The 21,817-nt window shown below is 30.8% G+C and overlaps 2 protein-coding genes across 2 annotated transcripts; both read left to right on the top strand.

Moving 5' to 3' along the window:
* The first annotated feature begins 7,754 nt into the window (after window positions 1-7,754).
* Window positions 7,755-8,631, top strand: Arl1 (ADP ribosylation factor-like 1). The gene has a single exon (XM_040728039.2). The coding sequence runs from the start codon at window positions 7,934-7,936 to the stop codon at window positions 8,474-8,476; it is 543 nt and encodes a 180-aa protein (XP_040583973.1). The 5' UTR covers window positions 7,755-7,933; the 3' UTR covers window positions 8,477-8,631.
* A 694-nt stretch (window positions 8,632-9,325) lies between these two features.
* Window positions 9,326-11,736, top strand: LOC121132611 (uncharacterized). The gene is made up of 2 exons (XM_040728038.2): window positions 9,326-9,598; window positions 9,794-11,736. The coding sequence occupies exons 1-2, from the start codon at window positions 9,422-9,424 to the stop codon at window positions 11,150-11,152; spliced, it is 1,536 nt and encodes a 511-aa protein (XP_040583972.1). The 5' UTR covers window positions 9,326-9,421; the 3' UTR covers window positions 11,153-11,736.
* The last annotated feature ends 10,081 nt before the right edge of the window (window positions 11,737-21,817 follow it).

The following is a 21,817-nucleotide window of genomic DNA, read 5'->3' as shown; positions in this document are numbered from 1 at the left end:
AATTATAATTAATTGACTAAGGTACCACAGAGTCCGTTCGTCTTTGGCAAGTATTAGCGTTTTATTTATAAAGTCTTTGATTCTCCCTTAATTATTTTTTAATTATAAAAGAGGGAACTAATGATGAAAAATTTGTCAGAGGAGGGGAAACTTTCGAATTATCTTATTAAATTATGTATGAACTCCTTCCGCCTTTCTTCTTCATCCAAAATATAATCATTAATTCTCTTTTCATGGAATTATGTATGTGTACCTATGTAGGTACATGAACCCAGAGTTTTAAAAAGATGAAGATACCAGAGAGGTTCCGAAGTCATTAATTATTAATTTGAACATTTTATTTCTGTATTATATCACGCAACCTTTAATACAAAAAGAAAAGGGGGGAAAGGCTCAAATTCAGTTAGTAGGTAGCAGTTTTGAGACTCGGCCCAGTACCCATTTTCTTCCCCGTTCCTTTTTAAGTGACTTTTTCTAGACCCCTTTTTTGGTACAAACCGGGTAATAAATTTTTCGGTGTCATTTAATGAACCAATTTTTTTTCACTCTCACTTTATGAAGCATTTTTTTTTTTTTTTTGGGGTTGTTGTTCTGGAAGGAAATATACTTAATGAGTATGGACTTTAGAGACAAGTAGATTTATAGTAATATCATAATGTGTAAACATTATGCTTAATCAGTGCAACTCCATCTGAACAATTAAAAAAACATAAATAAATAAAAAGGAAACCGATTTTTTTTTTTTTTTTTGATCAACCGTCATTGATGTTTTTATCATATTAAATAACAAGCTTACATATAATAAATATCTGGATAACCTTGAAAATCTAAAGAGTACACGATATTTTCCTACAACAAATAATGTATGCAATTAAGAATAATTCAAAATCTCTCCATCTATTCATGATAGATACAGGCTTGTGAACGGAATGCGATTCTTTTTTCACCGTTCACGCTAAAAATGGGATTTTAGAGTTCCATTTCTTTTAAACTTTTTAATGTTGGGATTAGTTCACAATCATTTTTCCCATTACAAAAAAAAACTTCTTTTCAAATCTTATCTAAAATTAACGGTTGCTAAGAGTTCTACACATATAATCCAGACTTTTTTTTTACATGTTTTGTGTGTCATCGTGAAAAACACTAGATTTCTGTTGATGGATGGCCAAATCATATCTTTCTCATCCGAAAATTTTGTTATCATTTTTAATTCAAAATGTATTTGACAGGGGGTCGTATCTTACTTTTTTAATAGCGGGTGGGAAGGGTTGTTAAAAGTACTATATTCCGCCACGTCGTTACCTTTATTGCATCACACAACCTTTCAGAAACATAAGAAAGGCCCAAAATCACTTGGTAGTTAGACAATTCTTCCAAGCTATGGAACTATTATTGAGAATCGTTCACATTTTAAAAGGAACTAATTATAATTTAATCAATAAATGTTCGGAATACTGATTAGGATAAAATAATCAAACACATCGACACGTGCCAACAAAATAAGCTGTATATTTTTATGTTAGCACTCTAATACGTAGCTGCATTACTTCTATATAGTATATCTATATATAAATCTTGTATACAATGGGCATGTTAAAAAAAGAAACCAAATATCAACATGGTAAACCTGGTAATTTGGAGGATAGAAAAAATAATGTTCATGATGTTTTATTTGATCAGCTACATAGTGACAAAGGAGGAAGGAGAGAAGGAAATAAAAACAAGCATTTACTATAATTACCCACATGTCCATCCCAATTCTACTCTGAGCTCAACAAAGACTTACAACTTATAGCACTGTGTTACTCTGTGTCTTTTATGTACACACACGAACGTTCAATCAGGTTTTGAAAATAATTGAATCTATTTAGGGAAATAAGTTCCTCAGGAGTTAAATAATAATGACAACAGCTAAGGAAAAGACAATTCATTCTTCAGATTATCATTTCCACCAAAAATCGGGCCAGCTAAAAAAATTACAGTATTTAAATGACTGGTTACGAATCACTCTACACATACCTGATTATCTGATATAATTTAATTTAAGATGTATGGAATAGGCATCGAATAATTTAAAATTCGAGACGTGGATAAATAGTTATAAGTGATTTGAATAGTTATTAAAATTTAAAAAATCATATTGTGCATTGTTAAAATATTATCTGACTTTACATTTTTGAAAGTAGGATAGTATCTGGTCTGTTAATATTGTTATTCCAACGAAGTTATTGAACGCTAAACTGGAATAAATGCTTTGAAGAATGTTTTAAAAATTTTATATGCTGGCGTTTGACTAGGACCGAATGGGTATATTAACAAATGAAATTAGCTTATTTTATAATCTTTATTATCAAACAACCTTACAACAATATAAAAACATGATTACTCTTTCCCAAACCCCTATTTAAACCAAAAGAATCAAAGCTAATTCATTAATTAACTTATGAAATTTTAGAAACTAGGATTTGTTTGAACAATTTCAAATTTGTTCCAGACTATGACTATTATTAAAATAATGACATGATAATAAGGCTGTGTAATTTTATTTCACTTTACAATAGAAAATATCTCAACCTAGCCATTCAGCCTTACTTATGGCTTGTAACCTCAATGTATTATTTATACTTTAATAAATGAACGTTGAACTGAACGATAAAAACGGATGAATTCTAAACACTGAACGTTTATAAAATAAATTGAACGGAACGATTTCATTTTTGAAAAAAGTTATATTTAGGTTCTCATTTGTTAATTTATTTCTGTTCATTAATTAAAAATCAAATTGATGAAAAAAGCAATTGTCATCCAAATTTAGTTGGCTACGAAAACCCTTTTTTCTTTGTTAAATGTCCAATTTTAGATACAGAACGCAACATCGCTTAAAAATAAGATTTTATCCGTCCGTTCCAATAGTACCTAGAAAAAATTCCAGACATCAAAGTATATATTTTTTTTTTTTACTTTTTTAAATATGATTTAAAGGGCTATGTTAAAATAATAAGCTGTACGAAATACAACTAAGTTTAGAGGCACTATAAAAACATGAATCTTTATATACATATGCACCATAAGTACAGATCTGTTATTCCCCTTTTTTTCAGTGAATTAATATGAGCCTCTTCCAATTGTAATGTATTCATATTCCTTTCCATTGAACTACCAATTACTTTTGCCAATTTTTATTACTTCGGTTATTCTGTTTATTCATATTTTGATGTCTGTAAATTATATCTTCAGCCAAATGCAAGCCAACTTGTACAATAACAATGATCCTGCTATGACGATTGTTCAAAAAACTACAAATTCTGTGGCTAGGCATTTAATAGAAAGTAATTTATCTACAAAGTAATAGAAAGTAATTTATGTACAAAGTAATGGAAAGTTGTACACACAAAATCAGATATATAATTTTTCAATACACATATAAAACTATATTTTGGACACCATCAAAGATAATAATTATAATTATTAATTACTCTAGGGGAGGGGGGTTGTTATAACTAAATTCAATTATAGCCCAACTTTTCAGATGCAAAATGATCTTTTAAGCACTTTTGAAAAAAAAAATCCTCCTCCTGCCCCCAAAATTACTTTTTCACTCATGAATGCGTATTTTTTAAATCTATTTTCAAAGTCATAAGAAGAAACTCCCAAATTTTGTGATCATTAAAGCCTTTTTGTGCTCAAAGCAATAGTTTTATAACATTTCAAGTTACTAAAGTACAGTTTTAAGGTCATATAAAAGGTCAAAGATCACAAAAAAGGACAACTTCTTCTAATTTTTTATTGAGTTAGGAACAGATCATATTCCAGATCACCTTCTATTCTATGCACATCCAGTGCTAAAGTTTAAGTGTGATCTCTTCAACCTTTTTAGAGTAATTTAGGAAGGAATAGGCTCAGAAAAAATATATACTAAGTTCCTGACGACTGCTACAATTGCATCACTAAATAATTTGTGCATTGTATTACCAATCTTTTTAGTCCAGATTTTAATCCTAAATCATGGAATCGGAGTTCCCAATTTGTATGTTACCTTGGAAGAATTTAGCCCTAAGATTCCGAAAAGAACGGCTTAATCGTTTTGTTTACCTTTGTGCTGTGACTCTTTACCTCGATCCATATATTTTGTTCTTCCTTTCAAAATATGAACATGTCACTAATAGTCTGTCTTGCATTGTGAGGTCATTTTCTGAAAATCCATCTGGCAGTGGGTGCATTGATAGGTATTCACTTAATTGAGCCTTTCCTATTAATGACAACATCCACTATTGTAGGATACAATAAATTGACCCTTAGAATGAAGGAACTCTATCATGATCTTAAGACAACCAATCCTAAAGATCTTCTAAATATTTCCAGGTCAGCCTTTAAATTTACAAGTATAGAGTCATTCCAATCTTGTAAATATCGGGACGAAATTCTTTCTGCAATTAGTAGTATTGTAAATGAACATACCGATAGAATAGAAAAAGTCATTGCTATTGCTCTTACAAAATTAGCCAAGGGATTCCACCGACAGAGAGCAGATGTCTCTGGATTTGGAGATTTTAATTCAAAAAGCAGTCTCCTTGTTAGCCAGAAAGATCCATCCAATCCCGAGAATGTGCATATTAACAACCTGGCAGCTGAAAGGCATGTAGGTTCACCTCAATATGAGTTCTCCATTCGTGGGGCTTGTAATTTGACTTCTGCGTGTAACAACATCGTGAATGCAAAGTCAATTGACCTTATAGAATTCAAACCAGTTGATGAAAGGAATACATTCCGTAGTCTTGTACGTCAAGAAGGTGAGCTTCTACCGATTTGGAAGAGATGGAATGATTCACAAAAAAAGTTGAAAGAAATGGGACTTAATGTTAAAGAGGCTCAAAATAAGTATTTGGATCGAAAACGAAATGCTGACTTAGACTTACTTAAGTCTAAAGGTGGTCCCTTCACAAAACCAGATGAAGTAGATGAATTCACCAATTCTAACATATCAGAAAAAGCTAAAGTCGAACGGCTCTATATAGAAATTCGATACAACCAGTCTTTCTATTACAAGAACATCATCTTTATTCAAATGAAAGAAAACTAAAGAACATTATCAGTTGATAGACATGAAAAAAATTCTATTCTAAAAAACATATCTATCAAACATATGCTATAAAGCTAATTTAACATCGTATGATTTTGATGTAGTTATAGATAATTTATCTCAATAAACTTAATAGAAAATAATGAATATGATTTTAGTATTGATGTTTAAATTGTATAATTTGGAAAAAATGACCTTTATGTGACCTTCAACCTTAAAAATGTCCTTAGAAATATATCTTCTCAATATATAGTTTTGTAAGCCTATCGTTTTTATTACAAAATTTCATTATTGTCTTCAACATATACAAATTTCTCCCTTTTTCTTTGAAAGAAAGTAAAAATAAACGTTTTTAAGGGTTAAAAGAGTAATTCTTATGATAGGGTGTTTTTTTTTTGCCCGATTTGAATTTTTTTTTTTTTTTTTCAAAATGCTCCTGAGACATAAATTCATAATAAAAGTTGGGCTAAAAGTGGATATCATTATTTTGATAAAATAACACACCCTCCCCACTAATTATACCTATAATCAAGAATAAAATGATTTAGTAATCTACGTAACAAATAGTCCAAAAATGGCTCTTTATAGACAACAAGAAAATGAAATTCAAAATGAACGCTGTTCATATATTTCCCCCATTCATCTTTCCTTTATTCCGATCGTCGTTCATTCAGTCAAAAAATGAACGGAAAGCGTCAACGCCGTTCGTTTTTCCGTTCTATTCCCAAGCTTACCTAGTTAAGAGTTGCAACTTTGACAAAATACTACCTGGTAGTTGTACTATCCACCATTAAAGGACTCAAGGGAAAGAGCGGACAGACAAAAAATCTATAACAACAATAAAAATATAAGGGAAAGAAATAAGGTCTAAATCTACAACTATTGCACCGACAGATATAAAGTTGTTATTCTCTCATGATTCATGATTGAAAATGGTTATTTTTTTAATAAAATAGTTGTTTATACTTTGTTTTTAAGATTTTTATAAAAGAATTCAATTAAAAAATTATTTTTTAAAAATAAATATGAAGTTAAAATAGAACCGAATTTACTTTTTAAATATGAAGTACTTAAATGAATTTTACGAAATAAACTTAAATAATATTTTTAGAAAATAATACATTTAAATAATTAACTATAATTTAATTTGGCCAATCATCAAGAAATGTATTACTCAATTTCATCCATACTTCCATTTTTTTTTTTTTTTTTTTGTTTCGGTTAAACGAGAGTTTTCTTAGTTTTTTTATCTTAGAATGTTAAAATGGAGACTTCAGCAGAAACATTGATTCTTCAAAGTGAGCCTAAAGTGAATAATTGAAGTATGAATAATCAGAATATGGAGCCCAGTGAAATCCATATAAAACAACCCATTAATTTTATTTTCTCATACCTCTCATAAAAAATTGGATTCAAGACCTTTAAAATAGACCTGATGGCAGCTATCAATTTTAAGCCAATCAGCAAAGGAAAAAACATGCACTTCTTCTACTAATTGTCCACTATTTACATTGAGTCCTTTAGACAGGATAACACCTCACTTATTGTAATTTTTGGAAAAGTGTTCCAAAACTAGGTTGAGAGATTTTGAAATCAAAACTTCCGTATTTCCTATTTAAGTACATATTATTTTAGGACATATTTATAAGGTAGATGAACTAACTAAATATTAGGACGATGAGGGCCTAAATAACTGACATTTATTGTGTATACGTTTTGAATGTAATATTTTAGTATTGGGAAATGACATCAAAACGTATGATGAAACACTTATCAAAAATGTAAAACGAAAAAACAATAATAAGTTTTTAATATAATTGAGTATATATTTTGAAATGTTAAAGAAAAATGATCTCTACTATTAAACAATAGTAGAAATATCCTAATTTTATTAATTGGTATAACTCATTGGTATGGAATAGGTTAGTCTTTATCCACAAATCAAAATATGTTAGTAGTTTAGTTATGTAAAATATATGTTTTGTAAAGGTTGCAATTTTGTAAAAATTGTAATTTGTACAAGTTGCAACCAAAAAATAGTATGACTATTTTTAAATGAAGGATTTAAAGTACTTGGGATAAGTATTGTCCAATAATTGAGTATTTTATGGCTGTTTGATATATTAATAATGTAATTTTTGACTATTATAATAAAAATTACTAGAACATAAATATTCTGTAGCACATTATAAAGTTTAAATGCGCACAGTTATGTTACTCATATATACATAATAAAATCGAATTTTAGTAGAAGAAAGTGAAATGATTGTACCAATTAATAGTTGTTAATTAGAATAACCAATGTTTTAGTTAGATAGTGTATTTTATGACTAAGAAATTGCAACTTGTAACATGTGCTTATACAAGTTGCAAATCGTACAGACATCGCAACTTCTACACAACATATATATATATATAGATAAGTCTTGGATTATTATAATTCTGTAATGGGCTAAAAAACAGTCAAATTAATTCAAAAGAGGTTCAACCCATGTTGTGAGTTGGATGGGTATTTGACAGTAGTCTAATATTGATAATTATTTTATTATAATCATTTTCAAGCAAGTACGTACTTCTATCAACTTGAATATTAATGAAAAATTAAGCAAAGCTAATAGAGCTAGGGAGCCAATTAAAGAGAGAGAAAAATATCAGCTGATATTTTTTCAGCAGCTCTTCGATCTGATATATATGACGTTGAATTAGAGACTTGAAAATCAATTTTAAATAGCTAGAATTGGATCTAATTAATATTATTATTTTACTAAAAACGACTTGTGTCATCATACTCATAATATAATATCATAAGTAGTAGGATATTAAATCATTACTCTACTACAGATTGATTGGAACATGGGAGGAGTATTGAGTTATTTCAAGGGTTTTTTCGGAAGCAAAGAAATAAGAATTCTCATACTAGGATTGGATGGTGCTGGTAAAACAACTCTTCTCTATAGACTTCAGGTTGGTGAAGTTGTGAATACAATACCCACAATTGGCTTCAATGTAGAACAGGTTGTGTATGATAACATTAAGTTTCAAGTGTGGGATTTGGGAGGTCAGACGAGTATTCGTCCCTATTGGCGATGCTACTACTCCAACACAGATGCGATAATTTATGTGGTTGACTCTGCAGATCGTGAGAGGATCGGTATATCTAAAGAAGAGTTACTCTCCATGTTGGAAGAAGAAGAGCTCCAGGATGCCATTCTGGTGGTTATGGCCAATAAACAAGATATTGCTGGAGCTATGACTCCCACAGAGGTACACACTTCTTTAGGTCTCACATCCTTAAAAAATAGAACATTCCAAATATTTAAAACAAGTATTATTCAAAATGAAGGACTTGACGAGGCAATGCAGTGGCTCACCAACGTTCTCAAAGAACGTAAATGATCATTATCATTATACTTACATCAATCGCTGTTATTATCATCGTTATCTAGTGGGGCCCTTTTATACAAAATTATATTTATTGTCTTTTAAGGATTTGATTATTAATTATAATATAGAATTTACAGAATATATCTGTGATAAGATTTTAAATTTGACTTATGTATAATATGTTCATTCTGATTAATTTCGTATTTTTATGTACACCCTTTCATTATTAATATTTAATTTGATATCTTTACGCGGGTCAACATTATGTAGATATCATTTTCATCGTGCTATGAGTATAAAAGTTATTAGGAATATGTCGTATGATTTCATTATTTGGATGTTCTACAATCATGGAGAATAGTACATATGAATTACTATCATAGAAAATTCTAATGACGTATATTATATACCAAAGTAGAAATCATTTTAAAGATCAGGGATGTAAGTTATTATATAAAGAACCTAAATATGTATTAATTTATTCTGAAATGTTTGTTAAGCTATTTAATATAGTACCATATATATGTAAGATATATGTACGGATTCAACTACAACGATATTAAAAAAAAAGTACGCAGCTACACAGAGGAATACAGATACATTGAATATCAATACACAATGTACTTTTTGGATATTAGATAGTAGATTCTATGATAAAAAAAACATAGTTTCAAAAAATCTGTTTTATTAATTATTAGTGTTCCTTAAATAGGTTCGCCTCGTGCTACATTACTTCATACAAACAATTTTACAAATATTCATTGTTTGGTGAATCACATTATCGGAAGTTTGTACCAATTTATATGTATGGTTTGTACAACATGTTGTGTTTTTACTATTATGGTCACGTGACTTTCTTTTGCGCATTTCATGCTTAAGTCAAACAACAAACTAATAATGAATAATATTAGTCAATAGTCTGTATTAATAATATGGTACGTATCTGGAATATCGAATATGGCACTAACTCCAGAGTCCTTTGAAATTGTGGGCCTCATTACTAAACGATCTACAGTTGGGGACGATGAATCCCTTAAAAATGATAGAAGTCCATTGAATAAAAGGAAGCGGAAACAAGTCGAAAGGATTGGAACCCTAAATTCAGAAATTGCCATTGGCGATGTAACTGGAAATGTACTTATAATTAAATCTATTCCCTTTAGTATTATTTTTTCCACTTGTGATTTATTTAGTAGAAGTTTCTTGATATTTTAATTTATAAGATTCTTGTTTAATTATTATTACAATTTACAACTAATGATTTACAAAATTTTGATTTAATTAATGTTTAACTTACTCATTTTTTATTCTATGTGGATGATAATCTAGCTTGGCGTGTCCCATTTTGATTTGGAAATCGATGATGTTGAGTTTACATTGAATAGTTCTAAGAGTAAAATAAACTGCGTTTGCAAGAAGTCCACTAAAAATGTGTTCATGGTGCCTTGCTATGGTTGTAAAAGTGTTTACCATGGTAAATGTATCAGTATTGATCGTTCGTACTATATTGCCATTTCGCAGGCTGGTGATGTATGGCTTTGTCCCATTTGCGCATCAATTGATACGGGAAAAGATCTAAAAACATTTCTTAGTCGTGGGTCTAATGATTCAGCCGAGTTAGAATCCTTAAAAAAGTCTCCTTCTAATGATACTTTGCCGTCTCAAAGTGAACATTTAACTGAAGTTAGCTCTCAATCATCGGAATTGACTGAGAAAGTTGAAGCTGTTGCATCTGAATTACCTCAAGAACCAGTTCTTAGTGTTGTCGTTTTTAAGGAAAACGATATCCTTTCAAGGCTATCAGCTTTGATACCTAGTGATACGACGAATTGTGGCGATTATCACCTTTTTTCTAATCCGAGTTATATTCCAAAGCTTAATGAGTGCCTCTCTTTCATTAATAAAGCAAAGAAAAAGGAAATTCCTTACTGTTTAAGTCCTCCATCCAAGGACATTATTAAAGGTGGATACATTTACGTCTTTAAATCGGAGAATGAATTTTTAGAGAATCAAACGAATGAAGGTGAATGGTCAATTAGGGACGGATTGAATTTTAATAACTTGATTCTAAAAAAGTTTCCTATAAGTAGTTCAGAAATAACAATTGTTGAAAGAGTTGAAACTAATTTAATTTCGGGATTTAAAAGACGCGCAGTTTGGCTATCTAGTGATACATCAACAATAGTCGTGAACTACATTGGGACTAAAGATACTTCCATTCCAGAAAAGAACGTCGAGCTTGTGGTATTAGATAGTGAAAAAGATGATAGTATATCTTTGGACACACTGAGTAATGTTTGTCTTTCTGCTAATACTAACAAAAAACTTTTATCCCTTCCTCCCGGTATAACTATCATTCCAGAGGCTTCCCTCCCTAATTCCCCTGCTACGCCTAAAAAATCTATTGAAGTAGTTGATATTTTAAGTGATGATGAAATATGTGCAGAAGCGACGTCTTCTGCAAGCAAACGTAAGAAACGATTGCAATATACTCCGAAACGGACTACAATGCCAAATTTGCCTCCAAAACAGAGTGAATATCTCAAATATAGGCGAAAAATAAGCACAGAGTTTGATCAAATTGAGGAATTAGATAAAAAGGAAGATAACAAAGTGGATGAGGCTTCTGAATTAATCATATCCAACATTAAGTCCCTAACTAACGACAGTAAGGAAGAATCTTCTTGATTGGTGTTTCAAAATAATATTTATAATATTTGCACAAATTCGATAGTTAATGCAGATCTGGAGTCATCCGTTTAATAGATGTTACTGTTCCACTTTTGTTATTAATTTAACTTGTTATGGGATTATTATATATATATATATTTATTTATATACAAATGTACTTATACCTTTTTTTTTTTTAATTTATCAGAATAATTGATATATTTCGCTAAAAAAATCAATTAGATAATGATAAATAAAGAACAAAATTACTCAATTTATTACATTTGAAATGCTCTATGTTCATAATGTAAGATGCTTCTATCCTAAAATTATTTTATGGTTTAAGCCAGTTAATTAAATCTTGCTTCCTATTCATTGGATAGTTTCAAATTTAATGCAATAAATAATTTATGTTCTTTTGTATTTTAATATTTCATGTTTTTAGAGCCTTTAGATCATATTGCTTTAGCTATTGAGGATTCTTAAATTTTATGTCTTGGTTGTATCTACACTTAATATTTCTAAATTTTAATATTTAAAACATTTTAAGGACCAACTCATGGTATTTTAATGCAGTGAAAATAAAATGGTGATTCAATTAAGGAAAAGTTCTATTAAAAACACTGAATCTCTGCTCTTACATAGATTGATTCATGGAAGGATAAGGTATTAGAAAACTACTCCAGGAGGATGTATCTTCTATATTAATAAAGCAAAGTTTAATGGTCTGGAAGGACTCATTTTTAACAACGTGCGTGTGTAGTTATAGCTAAAAAAGTAATTTGTGGAAGACATGGTCGGAGATTCTACTCCAGTTTTACTCCCAAAATTAGGAAAATATCAGGTTTAGAATTTTTTTTAAATAATAAAAGCTTTTCTAAACTTTAATATGCAATAAAAAAAAATTATCTTTAGTGTTTTCGAGTTCTACAAATGAATCAATTAGTGAAAAAACGGTGGTTTTGAGAGCCTGTAGTTGTTTTGTGACATATTGGACCTCGATTTAGTCAATATCAACTAGCGGTTGGTTATGTGATTGCACAATATCACGCGTTCCGAAACATGGATATTTAGGTCAAAAATCAACTTTCTGTTGCTTCGTAATTTTTTATTTTTTTTTCAGAAATATGTAAGTACTTTGACTCAAATTGGGTATCATTTTCATATAGAAGTATATCCTGGGTATAGTTTATTAATTATTCACGAATATCGCTCATTCCGTATTATAGGTCCTAACGTTTTTATGTACCACCAATTTTAATGACGGACGGTATTTTTTCACACGTCAATAAACTAAGGAAGTAGGGGTAATATTTATATTTCTAATTATTTTTTTAAATGTTCCTGTACAAGAAATGTCTGTAGGTAGACATTTGTGTGAAGTGTGAATTTCTGATTCCCGTTTGTCACTTGAGACATATTTTTTGAGCTACAATTGTACAAAAGTTGTGGGAGAAACAACGGAACAATCATATTTTAAAGTCCTAGCCACTATCTATCATTTTAACATAAATAATGTTCTTTGAAATATACACCGTAGATTCTATAGGTCTACAAAATTGGAATTTCAAAAATTTTGTCAGGCAAAACAGTGATTTTTGGCCAAAATTGGTAACAAATTTCTTGGCTAAACGACACAAAATAAAGGCCACAAGTACAAAACATTATGATGATATACAAAGAGTTGTACGAATAATTGTTATATTAGATAGTACATGAATATAGACGCAATTGAGATGGACCATTACCCTCCCCACTTTTGCAGAATTTTTATAGTTGTCACAATCCTACTTGTCTAAAAAAAAATTAATGTCATTATTTGCAAAAAAATACTTCAATTACCCTTTTAAAAAATAAAAGGGTTAGTCGTTCAAATTTGGTCCCTTGTCAAATTTTTTTACTCTAAAACATCTTTAAAAGATAGAATAACATATTTCTATGGACAACACACTCGGGGAAAAATTATTCTATTGAACTTAGTGTACGTATGTTCGATACTCGGTCGTAACTATAGAAAGAAATATACATAATGTGTTTGGACTTCAAAAACAATTTATAGGTCAAATTAAGTTATTGTAATATATTATGAACTTATACTTAATCGCTGAATCTACAATCCAGCGATTAAAAAGAAAAAAGTTTTTTGTATCTTTTTAATAAAAACTATTTGTCAAATTTTGAATTTTAAAAACAAAAATATTCGGTCAAAAATGCCGAACATTTCACTCAAAAATATGTGAACGGACCTAATGACGTCACCATGTTACTTACTTGCAAATCCATTCTGGGGCAGAGTTATCACGATAGTTATTTTAATAAAATTGTATGAATTAGATTCAAGGTATTCAAATAATAAATGTCTTTATAACGTGGATATCAACAAATTAATGATATCCAGCCCCATTGACTCCATTCATAAATTAATGTATTATCTATATATTAGATATATACATAAAATACATATTGTTATCTCACATTTTCACAAAATATCAATATTTTTAAATGTTACACCATAACTGATATTATTTTTTTAAATATCTAGGTATTCTTTATACTATTTAGAGCAATCCATCATAGAAAATGCATTTCAAATGAGTCCAATGAAGACGTATACCTTTTTAGTATTTACGTGTTTAATATACTGGTATATATATATAGCGAATAATAGGGCATAAATGTTTTGTAATTTGATTTAGATACTATATCAATTTAATTATTGTATTGAGGAAGTATGTTATTTAAAATGAAACTTATCATTACTCATAAATATGGATGTATATATGATATACTCATTGAAGAATAATTAGATAAGTAAGCCCCTACTTATCTGGTAAAGCCGCCCCCCCCCCCATCCAACTAAAAAATATCATTTGTATACCTATATATAAGATACAATTTGTTTGTATGTCCTTTATGGGTGCCAACACTGTTGGGCCTAAGAGGCTGAAACTTTGCATGAGTGTTAGTGATTTTAATAAAATAAATATCTCACAAAAAAAAATAATGTACACGAACATTAGTGATGTAATAGTAATTCTACGGAATACTCCAACTCCCCTTTGAAGCCTTTAAGTCATGAAACGATGAGGCTTCTGAGACTTCTGCTGACTTCTCCTTGATTCATGAGCTTTATCTGATTTATTTTCTAGATTTTGAATACGTTTCTTTAAGAATCTTTGTTTCTCAAGTATGTTCCTGCATTCGTTCCTTGGACGATGAAGGATCTACCATTCTCCCTCACTGATTCGATGATGCCAGCTGTATCCCATTCTCTTGTAATTGGATTTTGAATCACAATTCATTCACCCGTTTCTAATTGAGGAAGGGTAGGCTTTAGATTTTTCGTTGAATACTTGTCTTGCCTTTGTCATTTTCTTAAATTTATAATCCCCAATACGATCGTATTGTGATTTATGAACATAACTTAATGTTTTCATTTTCCTTCTGAACAACGACTCTGCTGACGAGAGTCCATCTTGCCGGGGAGTATTTCTCCACTCCAATAAAGCACTCTGGAAGTTGTCTGCCTCCAACTTTCCATCATTCTAATATTTTTTTCACGAGTCTTTTCATAAATTTAAACTACAGTATCTGCGTGTCCATTGTTCTGGGGATAATGAGCACTCGATATCTCATGGATAATATTAAAACTTTCACAAATTCCTTAAGCACTACAGACTGATACTGTGGTACCCCGTCCGTTTTAATTATATTTGACCATTGCTTTGCTTTTTCGATGGATCCACTCGAACATCATACTGATTGATTATAAAGCCAACAATGTTAACTTGTCTCCAAATTAGAATATGTTCAGGGTTGAGTTTGATACCATAATCTTGACATCTTTTCATGACCTGATTAAGAGTTTCCTCAACCTCCTTCTAAACCTTTCCCTACCCCATTATTTCGACAACTACTATGAAAATATTCTTAATCACGCTAAGTGCAACGTCACCTCTCTTGCAATATTCATCTACCAACGCGCTCAGACCCATTGGGGCTCTCGTCTTCCCCCTCCCCCAGTTTGTGAGGAAAGTTGTGAGGGATTTAGAAAAGGGTGAATCGGTCGCTCTACATATTTGTTCAGATCCCTGTAGTCTATTACTATTCTCGCTTCGTCCTTGTTTTTCTTTGGTACAAAATGCATCGGACTGAACCATTCTGTCGGACCCTCGAATCTTATATTATTTCTTGGTTCTGCATACGTTTCAATTCTTTGAGTGTAGCCTCTCTATTCGCATGAGGTATCACTTTTGTGGGGGCAGAGTATCTATATTCTTCCTTGAGTGAATATAGATTTTTTCCACATTGAATACGGTTTAGTATTTTCTAACCAAATTTGCCTTGCATTTCTCCATCCTGAAGTCCTATTCTTCCTTGATAGCTCATATTTAGAAATTTTATCTCTAGCTTCCTCATAACGTGAATACGGAAAGTCTTTATGCATAATTCCTAAGTTGACTAAAAAGTACCACGAAATAAGGAATTTGTTAAAGTGAGGAGTTATATAAGCTATACAATTGACTTGTTTGTCCTGAACCTTAATTGATAGATTCCCCATACTTTCACATTTTAATATTTATTTTCCACAGCTACTATTTGTACTTTCTGTTGTTGATTAATATTCAACCCGAATTCCCTTATCATACTCAACGGGATCAGCGACTCAGTTGCTTCTCTCTCAAGAATCGTATCAGCATATATAAATTTAACACCCTCTTTCTCTGTCCGACCGATACTAACTTTGATAGTAGGTGCAGCCCCTCTAATTCTTCCCCTTGATTCATGAATATATTGATTTCCTTACTTCCACACGTTGGCTCATTGCCGGAATATTTGCATTACCCTTTATTTTATGACATTGCGATTTGAAATGTCCTTTATTGTCACAAAAATGACACTTTTTGCCATTAGCTGGACATTATTTGTTTGCATAACTTTGAATACACCTTTGAAATTTCTTTTCTAAGAACCTGATTCTTTTTGGGATATACTGTGACTGTGTTTATAAGATGTTAGGCTTACCCAAGAAAGACATTTCTCTCTTATATCCTTCAATGTTGGATTATACATTTTTAACACTTCCTTCTGGAGTTTTCTATCCATCAGTCGCACGACTAAATGTACACAAAGTTGGTTTTCAGTAAAAAAATTATCGAGTTCAGCTTCGGTGCATAGCACTTCAGTTTTATTGTCAAACATAGTAAAGTATTTTCCGGATATTTGCACACATATATAGATGTCGTTCCTTCTGTTTAAAAACAAGTATTTCTCCTTATAGTATTTGTCCAATTTATCTGTACATATCTAAATACTTGTGGAGTAATACATTTCCAAGAATTGTTCAAGATTGCTACGCCTGATCTTGGTTAGACACGCATCTAAATATCATCTCTGCTCGTATAAAGGTATTAGGTGTATGCTATTGGCTGAGTAATACCGGCGGAATGTTTTTTTCTCATGCCTTGAAATTAATCAAAGATGCTCTAAAGGGTTGGGCTTTAGAGATTCATCCACTCGGCTTTTTCTCGCCAACTCCAAGGTGCTATTGGCTGCACTTTGGACACTGATTCTGGTTCCATTCTCGACCTCGTATCTGAGCTCCGCGGATCTTCTTCTTTGTGTTGTGAGATCATCCTCTACTTTAGAGTATTCGTGTTAGTATTTCGATTTTGTCAACTCCTTATAAGCAAGTTCTTCGACTTGAGTGTATTCGCCCATGACCTCTAGGATTAGTTGGCATTATTTTCCGAAAGGACCATCTCTTCTTCTGCTACTGCTATTTTAGAAGCAGTTTTCTAAATTTATTCAAAATCAAAAAAAGTTATGGGCGAAAAAAATCCATGTTTTTTTTCCAGGTGCAAATAAATTTTTCTCCAATTGAAGATCCGTTTGCATATAAATTTAAAACATAAAAATTGATGTTTAACTGTCATTTTCTGAATAATTTTTCATTTTTTTCTCTTTTTTTTTCCTCAAACCTAAATTTTCATTTTTTAAGAAGAATTGCTGAAAAACGATGCATTTTCGACATATGAATTTGAACTCTAATTGAAATAGTGTATTTTCAATTTCCGGAACATTTTATTATATCTTTTTTTTTTAAATATTTGCAAAAATGAACCAGTATTCGAAGGTTATTTTATCGACCACATTATTGACTATACCCCTTTTGTTTATACATTAGGAAAAAAATCTTTTTACAGTTCCAATAAATTATATTTCCTGCTTTTTTTTTTTTTGCAAACTTAGTACCATAAAGTTTATTGGCAATTTTCTTCACGAATTTAAATTTGTTGATTAAAAAACTAAAAAATAAACGATGGACTTCTCATCTAGACAAATCTTTTCATACATATTTGTTAGTATGTTATATGAAGTTTATAACATTTAAGAAAAAAAATCTTATTAATGCATATATTATAATTAGTTATTTGTCACGGTAAAACTTGTAAATTTCTACTCGACTTTTATGACGTAAACAAAAAACTTTGGTATCAGACAAATTTATTATGCCAGAGCTAGTCTCCTGACTTCTTTTGGTTAAGAATACTTCATATATTAGTATGTAATTTCTCTCAGTAACTACCCTAACCAAGGAGCAAAATGTACATAGACAAGTTTTTCATGCTGTTGTCTCTGTCATGTTGGCTTATTAGAGCCGTTTCCTCGAGACTGAGAATAGAAAAACTTGTCCCAAAACTTGGAACTTTTAGCAAGAAATTCATCTCACTCTCTCGAGACATAATTCCCTTATTCTTCCAGTATCTGTTGGCGATTAATTAGCATTAGTGAACCAGTGAATCTAGAAAATAAGTGGAAATAGTGATAACGGAGTGGTTAAGTGGATTAGCAAAAGCTATGAGTAAAGTGGGTATTGCTCGAGGACACAATCGATCAATAGTAACAACGTGTTCATGATTTGGAGCAAATTTAAACAAAATTCAACTTTAATAAATACGTTTTTTTAGACGATATATGCCACTCCAGAGTCCAATTGACACTCAGCCGAGTGGACTGGGCGTCATAAACCGAATCTAAATTGTGGAAAGACGTAATAGTAGGATGGTAAAGTTATGATATTCGTATTGTGGGATGTGCATCCTATTTAATATTCATTGATTACCTCAAAATGAGGCAGACCATCAACAGCAATTAGTTCATAGCATTGTTGGAGTGTTTGAAGGATGAAATCAACAAAAAAAGGGCTCCATTTGAATAAAAAAAAAATGTTATTTCATCAAGACAATTCCCTGAGTCACAAATGACTGAAAAAAATGGCCAAATTGCATTGATTAGGCTACGAATTACTTTTCAATCCAGCGTATTATTCATACCTGGCCCTAGTGCCTTTTTTCTGTTCGCAGACTTCAATAAAATGCTTGCTAGAATAAAAATCAGAGTTAATCGGCGAAACTGAGGCCTATTCTGAATCTAATAAGAATTCGGTCTATAAAATGCCATCAGAGAATTTTATGACCTCTAGAATCGTTAAATTGTCCTTGAAAGTAACACCATTGAATAAATAAACCGAATTCTCCCCAATTAATGAGTCTTAGATACTTAGCCTACAAACTTTTTTATTCAACCTGTTATAGATTCCCTTTTTTCTGTTAAATATGAAGTGATGAATAATCCACAATAGACGCTCATTGTTAAATTGAGTCCTTTCAGAAATGAAGCAATCAAATAAGCAGACATACAAAACAACTTTGTTTTATTATTTATGTATAATACATTCATGTATTTGGTATCAATGTGTAGTAGAATGACTATTAATAAACTACTTCTTAGTTTCCTTTTTGATATTCAAACGCTATGTACATAATTTATAAATAAAGTTATAGATTGGAAATAGAAAATCAATCATTTATTTGATATACATATTTGAATATATGGTGTATTGATATATAATTAAGAATGGAGAAATTTTTCTTGGTATAACTTTCAAACCATGGGCAGTCTCCACATCAATCTCTTATAAAATTAGATTTTGTTTTACGGCGTTATTCCACTAACATATAAAAACATATACTATAGTTAGTTTTTGTCTGTTATGGATTTTCTATGATTATTCATGTCCCTTATTATGGCTGTAAACGTTGGTTTTGGGCCTATTAAAAAATGTTTTTCTTATGATAGAGTAAAGATCACAAGTGTTAGGTTTCGGTCTGGAAATCCTAGACCAGTCTTAGACTGTTATATTCTTTGTTGCACCAAAATAATTTGATCCAATAAAAAAGTTCAGTCTAGACTGGTCTCATATAAAAATTCGGTCTAGATCGGTCCAAACGAAAAGTTCGATCTAAATCGGTCCAAAGCAATAATTTTGTCTAGTTCGGTCCCAAAAAAATCGGTCTAGACCGATTTTTCAAATAAATTGTTTATAACATGACATCATATGTTTTTTCAAGTACAATGACATTATACGAAGTTTAAACAGAGATACCTTGGATTAATTTTGATCCTGCCGTCTCTTATATGTATACAGTATTTGTTCTAGAACTGATCGTATATTTTTGAAATTTTGGAAAAAAAGGTCTTTCATAATATATAAGACCAAAAAAAATCGCTCCATAAATTGAGACTGAATCAAAATTGGTCTATAAAGTGAGACTGAAAAAAAATGGGTCCACGGTCTGAGACCGCGGTATGGACATAAAAATCTGTGCAAATCGCCCTAGAAAAAATTACTTAAGACCGAATGAGAGACGTAACCGAGGAAAACAGCAAATCTCAGAACAGTTGGAGCCATCTAGAATCAAACTAATTGGTACTGTGTTGATGCGCAAAAAATGCAACACTTTTTAATTTTTCTTTTTTTTCTTGGATTCTCAATTCAGTGATTGGTAGTTTCTTATTATTTTTTCTAACAACCTATCAGCTATTAAAAATCAGTGAATATTTTTTGGTTGATCATCAAACAAAAAATAATAACACAAAAAATGGAGCAGATACGAGTTGGAATTCTTCCTCTTTACTCCAACATAAATTTAAAAAAAATAAAGTAGGATTTAATCGTTCTGCTATATACCATGTGATCAATCTTGGTACCACAAAAACCACCAGGAGGGTCTCAAAGGATATTTTAATGCACAAGGAAAAAGTGGAGGCTGGGATTAAGTGATGCTGTAGTTACTATATAACTCAATTTTGCAAACATCCAAGTTCTTGCTGCAGCTAGCTCACTTCGGTCACACATATCAAGTACTTGAAAAAAAAAATATATTTCCATGAGCTCTGGGCACCTATGGAAACCAATGGTGTTGTTATTAAGACGGGGCAAACTTTCAGACCACTAATGGTACCTATGATTTCTTAATACAGGAATTGAGTATTTTATCAGCAGACTTGTAGCCTCCTCACACCTCTCACCTCCCCCCCCGATTATCCATTTTTGGGCAGATAAATGGCATGCTATCTGGTGTCAGATATTTATAATTTTTTTACTAAGCATTTTTTTAAAATGCAACAAAATAAGTGGGAATTCATCCTTCAAAGAAAAATGCTAACACCACAACAATCTGTTTAAGATTAAACTAAAAAAAAATTAAGTTTTGTAAATCTCTAAACTATGTTTTTATCTACAAAATTTCCATCCTTATTTTTAGGCTAGAAGCAAACTAATAAACCAATTAAAGCCTTAAATGAGGCAGACATCTTAAGTCCAATACATAAATAACATGGCAAATATAGCTCAACCCTGTTGAGAACTACATATTTGGTGGACTAAGAAGCCCCATTTTGAAAGTCAATAAGAGTCCAAAAAATCTTATCAATTTGTGACGTTATTTTTTTAAGAGTAACTCTCTTTCGCTATAAGTACAAAGTTCTGGGATCTCTTGATTGTTGAATATTGTGTGTTTTTGATGATTCTAGGAAAAAATGGCAAAAAAAAATGAAGGAAAAGTGAGAAAGTGGAAAAATGTCACAATTATTTTAAGATGATTTATTTAAGTAGATATATCTTTTTAATAATAAATAAAACCAATTATGTGGATATATGTTTTTAATCTACATCTGTTATACTGTAATATGGCTAACTTGTCGTTAGCTCATCAGTTATCTCATTCTGAAATAAGGACAGCATGATTATTTCAACCGGATTCATTATTTTTAATAAGTTTCTTAATTTACCGTACACAATTTCTCAAATGAATATTTGCTGTTGAGATTCACATTAATTCCTGGATAATGACTAGTTAATAGACGACAGAGATTAGAATGTGGGCTGCTAACTTCTTTACTGTTTCCTTTTCTAAGCTGAGGGATACAGAAGCAAAAATATAGCCAACGAAATCCCTCTTTGTTATATCGTAGGGTTCTCTCAAGGTGTTAATAAAATGGAGTGTTTTGTAATATCCTACGTCCGCTTAAAATAATTCTGCCCTTTTTTCCACTATTTTACTTTTCCTGTTTTTTCTTTGCCATTTTTCTTATACCGCTTTTGACATAATTTGTATCAAGGTTTTTTTTAAATTTTGGGACTAGCATATTCCGCTTTATATTTTTGTATGGTATAACCTTAATCGCAATCCCTTTATTCTTTTAAATCATTAATACATAAGTATTAGTATTGAATATCGGCTTGGAAAAAAGTAGTTGTCTAGGTGTCTAAAGTATCGGCGTTTTAGAACCGATTAAATTAATAAAAATTATTTATGTAACAATTTTAAATGAAAA

Source organism: Lepeophtheirus salmonis, chromosome 2 (genome assembly GCF_016086655.4).
Source record: "Lepeophtheirus salmonis chromosome 2, UVic_Lsal_1.4, whole genome shotgun sequence".
NCBI classification, from domain to species: domain Eukaryota; kingdom Metazoa; phylum Arthropoda; class Copepoda; order Siphonostomatoida; family Caligidae; genus Lepeophtheirus; species Lepeophtheirus salmonis.
The sequence above is the reverse complement of the archived record's forward strand: the minus strand, read 5'-3'. Positions and strand labels throughout refer to the sequence as shown.